Source organism: Scyliorhinus canicula, chromosome 14 (assembly GCF_902713615.1).
Source record: "Scyliorhinus canicula chromosome 14, sScyCan1.1, whole genome shotgun sequence".
Taxonomy (NCBI): Eukaryota; Metazoa; Chordata; class Chondrichthyes; order Carcharhiniformes; family Scyliorhinidae; genus Scyliorhinus; species Scyliorhinus canicula.
In genome coordinates this window covers 2136506-2142737 of record NC_052159.1, presented here as the reverse complement: position 1 = coordinate 2142737, position 6232 = coordinate 2136506, and the positions used below count along the sequence as shown (strand labels likewise).

General features: G+C 48.8%; 1 protein-coding gene across 1 annotated transcript in view; it reads left to right on the top strand.

The window, feature by feature from the left end:
- The first annotated feature begins 1053 nt into the window (after positions 1 to 1053).
- hpxb (hemopexin b) overlaps positions 1054 to 6232 on the top strand; it is a 50005-nt gene continuing 44826 nt past the window's right edge. Inside the window, exons 1-2 of the mRNA XM_038818978.1 lie at positions 1054 to 1213; positions 3401 to 3468. Of these exons, the coding sequence (XP_038674906.1) occupies positions 1149 to 1213; positions 3401 to 3468 (133 nt within the window). The 5' untranslated portion in view covers positions 1054 to 1148. The remainder of the gene's footprint in view (positions 1214 to 3400; positions 3469 to 6232) is intronic.

The following is a 6232-nucleotide window of genomic DNA, read 5'->3' as shown; positions in this document are numbered from 1 at the left end:
CAGTGGTTTTAATCGTTTTACAACAGAGCCTGCCTGTGACGAGATGAACTCTAGACGAACTGGCAGGCAGGCTCACAACAGCAACCTTTATACGTCCGGTTAGGGGGAGGAGCCATGGGTGGAGCCATGGGCGGAGCCAAGGGTGGAGACCAGTACAAGCTCATCATCTCCCCCTATGGGTAGAGCCGCGCAACTACACATGAAGGGGCAGCAGGGTAGCATGGTGGTTAGCATAAATGCTTCACAGCTCCAGGATCCCAGGTTCGATTCCCGGCTGGGTCACTGTCTGTGTGGAGTCTGCACGTCCTCCCCGTGTGTGCGTGGGTTTCCTCCGGGTGCTCCGGTTTCCTCCCACAGTCCAAAGATGTGCGGGTTAGGTGGATTGGCCATGCTAAATTGCCCGTAGTGTAAAGTAAGGTTAAGGGGGGAGGTTGTTGGGTTACGGGTATAGGGTGGATATGTGGGTTGAGTGGGGTGATCATGGCTCGGCACAACATTGAGGGCCGAAGGGTCTGTTCTGTGCTGTACCGTTCTATGTTCTATGTTCTATGATCTAGTACAAGGTACAGGCTCAACACATGTACAATACAGTGTGGATTATTAGTGTTTATAATTCACCACACCACCTTTAATGACATGCACATATACCCCAGGTTGCTCAGCTCCCGCACCCCTTTCAGAATTGTACTCTATATTGTCTCTCCTCACACTTGTTTCTAAAATGCATCAGTTCTCTATGTTAAATTGAATTTGTCTGTCTGTTTGACCAGGCCGAGCCTTCCTCATTGTTTACTACGGCCTGACTTCCATGTGAAATGTCAGTGCATTAATATTCACCAGAAAGATCGGTGGGCCTCGAACGGTGTGCAATCCCCTCCAGCCTGAAAAAGGACTTATTCACCAACACGTTTTGCACCTTGGCAACTTGCCTCCATGCTTCTGCCCTTTTAACCTCAAAAATTGATTTTGTGAACAAATCTGATTTGTGAAACTTTATCAAAAGGCCTTTCGAAAGAGTGAGGGGCTGTCCTGAGACTGACCTCTGCTGCAGTGGAATTTTGCCTTGTGTTTGTTTTGAAAAAAGGCTGTGTTGGTCAGATATATAAACTCCACAACACTCAGTGCAGGCATAGAGCTGCTCAGTGACAATGAAGTGTCTATTGGGAGGACTGTGTGTGTACTGCTCTCTGATTCTCGGCCTCTCTTTCCCCCTGTGAGTATTGTATTTGTGCAGAGTTTCTGCAGCATGACATGGAAGGGAAGGGAAGTTCATTGTCCAGTGTGCTACTGAGAGCTGGTTGGGGGCTGGTTTAGCTCAGTGGGCTGGACAGCTGGTTTGTGATGCAGAGTGAGTTCAGTAGCGTGGGTTCAATTCCCGTACCGGTTGAGGTTATTCATGAAGGCCTTACCCTCTTGCCCCTCACCCGAGGAGTGGTGATCCTCAGGTTAACTCATCACCGATCAGTTCTCCCCCTCAAAGGGGAAAGCAGCCAATGGTCACCTGGGGCTGGTTTAGCACAGTGGGCTAAACAGCTGGCTTGTAATGCAGAACAATGCCAGCAGCGCGGGTTCAATTCCCGTAGCAGCCTCCCCGAACAGGCGCCGGAATGTGGCGACTAGGGGCTTTTCACGGTAACTTCATTGAAGCCTACTCGTGACAATAAGCGATTATTATTATTACTGAGGCATACAACAGGAATCTGGTTGTCTGAGTTAAACAATTTAAATGGCAGGACTCAGGGGTGTTTATTTTTGTACAATTTCAATCCAAATTATCAAATCAAATTGGCTTCATTTGAATTATCTAAAACAGTTAGACAGTGGATAGGTACATCAGAGATTAGAGTGACTATTTATCTTCTGGATTGTGTTCTGGAGTCTCTGGAGTGGCTTTCCCTGAGGTACATTCCCTTTGATCTGTACTGGAGCAGTCGTTATGTTACTGGACTAATAATGCAGAGTGAGGGAGTGGAGAGAATGTGGAACTCACTCCTACAGGGAGCAGCTAAGGTAAATTGTGTTGATATATTTAAGTGGAAGTTGGATAAACATGAGGGAGAAAGGGACAGAAGAAGATGTTGACAGCGTAAGGTGAAGAGGGGGTGGGAAGAGGGTGGTGTGGAGTGTGTGCTGTTCTGTCTCTTGGTAGTAAAACAATAATTTGAGAATGGGGCCATAAAATCTTTGCAGAATTGAAAATCATTGAATCCCTACAGTGCAAAAGCAGGCCATTCAGCCCATCAAACCCTCACCAACCCTCCAAAAGAACATCCACCTAACGCCCACGCCTCCTCCTTATCCCACCTAACCTTCAGACGCTAAGGGGTAATTTAGCACGGCCAATCCACCTAACCTGCACGTCTTTGGACTATGGGAGGAAACCGGAGCACCCGGAGGAAACCCACGCGGACACGGGGAGAATGTGCAGACACCGCATAGTCACCCGAGGCCAGAATTGAACCCGGATTTCTGGCGCTGTGAGGCAGCAGTGCTAACCTCTGTCCCACCCTTAAAATGTTGCAACATTGTCCAACAAAAGGGAATTAAGAGAAACTGAAAACTTCAGGTCAGTCAATTTAATGGTAGCTTTAAAAAAAAGTAATGGACACCATCGGCAGCACGGTAGCATAGTGGTTAGCACAATTGCCTCACAGCTCCAGGGTCCCAGGTTCGATTCCCGGCTGGGTCACTGTCTGTGCGGAGTCTGCACGTTCTCCCCGTGTGTGCGTGGGTTTCCTCCGGGTGCTCCGGTTTCCTCCCACAGTCCAAAGATGTGCGGGTTAGGTGGATTGGCCATGATAAATTGCCCTTAGTGTCCAAAATTGCCCTTAGTGTTGGGTGGGGTTACTGGGTTATGGGGATAGGGTGGGGATGTGGACCTTGGGTAGGGTGCTCTTTCCAAGAGCCGGTGCAGTCTCGATGGGCCGAATGGCCTCCTTCTGCACTGTAAATTCTATAAGATCGAGGACAGAATGAACTCTCACTTTGTGGGATCCAGCAGAAATTTGTAAAGGTGAAGCATTTCTAATGTGTTTGAATTCTTTGATGAAGTAACAGAGTAGGTCGGTGAAGTTAATGAAGCAGGTGAATCTCTGGAAGGATCTCAATTGCAGCAGGCCGTTACGTTGTAAATCCGAGTGAATATGTCCCCATTGTTTAACCCAGAATCAATGTGAGGATGGCCTTGCTCAAACAGCCAGCCAATTTGTCACTGCCTAGCCTCACACATGAAGAATACATATTTCAGCCAGGTACTGGGGAGGGGACAGCCAGCGATGATACCTGACCAGACCTCACGCCATGTCCTGAGGAGAGGTTTCAGGAAATCCAGAAGAGAGAGTGAGAGAAGAAGAACTGACGAAGACCAACTGTGTTAAAGTGATTTGTTGTTTAATTCCAGGATGAAGAGTTCATCAGACAATACACATCATGGAATGAGTCCTCCCCACCCACAGCACAATATTCCAGGTTAGTATCCACTCTGCTGCCCTCCTCCACACCGCTAGGAACAGGAGACGGAGGCAATTTAACCACTCAATTCACTCCAGCATTCAGCGAGCTCGTGGTTGACCCTCCTTCGCCCTGTTACCTTTAATACCATTGGTTAACAAAATCTACCAATCTCAGCTTCACAATTAACAATTGATCTTTGTGGAAAAGAGTTCCAAACTCTGTGTATAGAATTGTTTTCTAATTTCACTCCAGGAAGATTACTTTTTTTTTAAATGTATTTTATTACAAACGTGTATGAAACCACATGCTAGGAAACATGCTTCTCAACAGTTAACCATACAGTTTGTACAATTTCACCCCGCTTTTCACCTCCCCTCCTCCCCCCTACCTCCACCTCCACCCCATGACGATGAACAACTCCTAAAACACGATCACAAACATCCCCACCTTTCCTCAGATGACAGCAAAACTAAAGAGCTGGTCATCGACTTCAGGAAGCAAAGTGCTGTACACACCCCTGTCAGCATCAACGGGGCCGAGGTGGAGATGGTTAGCAGTTTCAAATTCCTAGGGGTGCACATCACCAAAAACCTGTCCTGGTCCACCCACGTCGACGCTATCACCAAGAAAGCACAACAGTGCCTATACTTCCTCAGGAAACTAAGGAAATTCGGCATGTCCACATTGACTCTTACCAATTATTGCAGATGCACCATAGAAAGCATCCTATCGGGCTGCATCACAGCCTGGTATGGCAACTGCTTGGCCCAGGACCGCAAGAAACTTCAGAGAGTCGTGAACACCGCCCAGTCCATCACACGAACCTGCCTCCCACCCATTGATTCCATCTACACCTCCTGCTGCCGGGGGAAAGCGGGCAGCATAATCAGAGACCCCTCCCACCCGGCTTACTCATTCTTCCAACTTCTTCAATCGGGCAGGAGATTCAGAAGTTTGAGAACACGCACGAACAGACTCAAAAACAGCTTCTTCCCCACTGTCCCCAGACTCCTAAATGACCCTCTTATGGACTGACCTCATTAACACTACACCCTGTATGCTTCACCCGATGCCGGTGCTTATGTAGTTACATTGTATATCTTGTGTTGCCCTATTATGTATTTTATTATATTCCCTTTTCTTCCCATGTACTGAATGATCTGTTGAGCTGCTTGCAGAAAAATATTTTTCACTGTACCTCGGTACACGTGACAATAAACAAATCCAATCCAATCCAATCCAATCCAATCCAATCCAATCCAATCCAATCCTGCCCCCTCTGCTGAGCCCCTTAACTCAGACTTTATCTTCTCCAGCCACAGAAAGTCGTACAGATCACCCAACCGAGCCGCTACCCCCGTTGGAGATGCCGACCGCCACTCCAATAAAATTCACCGCCGTGCAATCAGAGAGGTGAAGGCCAAGACATCGGCCTTCCCCCTCTCCATGAGCTCCGGCTTCTCTGAAACCCCAAATATCGCCACCAAAGGGTCCGGGTCCACTCCCTCCTCCACTATCCTGGCTCAGACCACGAACACTCCCGCCCAGACTCTTCCCACTTTTTCACAACCCCAAAACATGTGCGTGATTCGCTGGCCCCCGCCCACACCTCTCACACTCAACTGCTACTCCCTGAAAGAACCCACTCATTCTCACCCGAATCATATGCACCCTGTGCACCACCTTAAACTGTATCAGGCTCATCCTTGCACAAGAGGAGATCCCGTTTACCCTTTGCAGTGCCTCATTCCATACTCCCCAATTGATCTCCATTCCCAACTCCGCTTCCCATTTCTCCTTGATCTTCACCACCCAGTTGCCTCCCTGCTCCCCCAGCCACTTATATATAGCCCCAATTCTTCCCTTCCCTTCCACATCCGGAAGCAGCAGTCGCTCCAGCAGGGTGTATCCCAGCAATCGAGGGAACTCCTTCCAGACCTTTCATGCAAAGTCCCTAACCTGCAGATACCTGAACTCACTCCCCCCTCGGCAGCTCTACCCTCTCCCTTAGCTCCTCCAGACGGGCGAACCCATCCTCCAAATACAGATCCCTCACCCTGACCAGCCCCACTTCCCTCCACCTCCTGTATACACTATCCATACTCCCGGCTCAAACCCATGATTCTCTCACAGCGGCGTTAGCACCGACATCCCTTCCACCCTAAAATGCCTCCTCAGCTGATTCCATATCTTCACCGTGGACTGCACCACTGGGCTCCCTGAATACCTACTCGGAGCCATTGGCAATGCTGCCGTCACCATAGCCCTCAAACTAGACCCCTTACAAGATTCCTCCTCCATCCTAACCCACTCTACCCCTTCTCCTTCCCACCACCTCCGCACCTTGTCCACATTCGCCACCCAATAATAATGAAGCAAGTTTGGCAACGCCAACCCCCCCTGCTGCCTCTGCCTCTGTAGCAGGATGTATTTGCCTTCCTAACTCCCAACTGAACCTGCCCGTTAACCTTAAGAGAATCTGAAGACTCGCACATCCGGACACAGGAACAGCTTCTTCCCCATAGCTACTAGACTCCTCAACGACATCCCCCTCGGATTGATCTGTTCCCTGTAAGAACACTATTCACGACGCCCTATGCTGCTCTTGCTCATGTATTTGCTTTGTTTGGCCCTTGTTCCGCACTGTAACCAATCACTGTTTGTTGATGTACCATTTGTCGATGTTCTCTGCTGATTATTCTTGTGTCTACTATGTACGTACTGTGTATGTTCCCTCGGCCGCAGAAAAACACTTTTCACTGTACTTCAGTATAGTGTG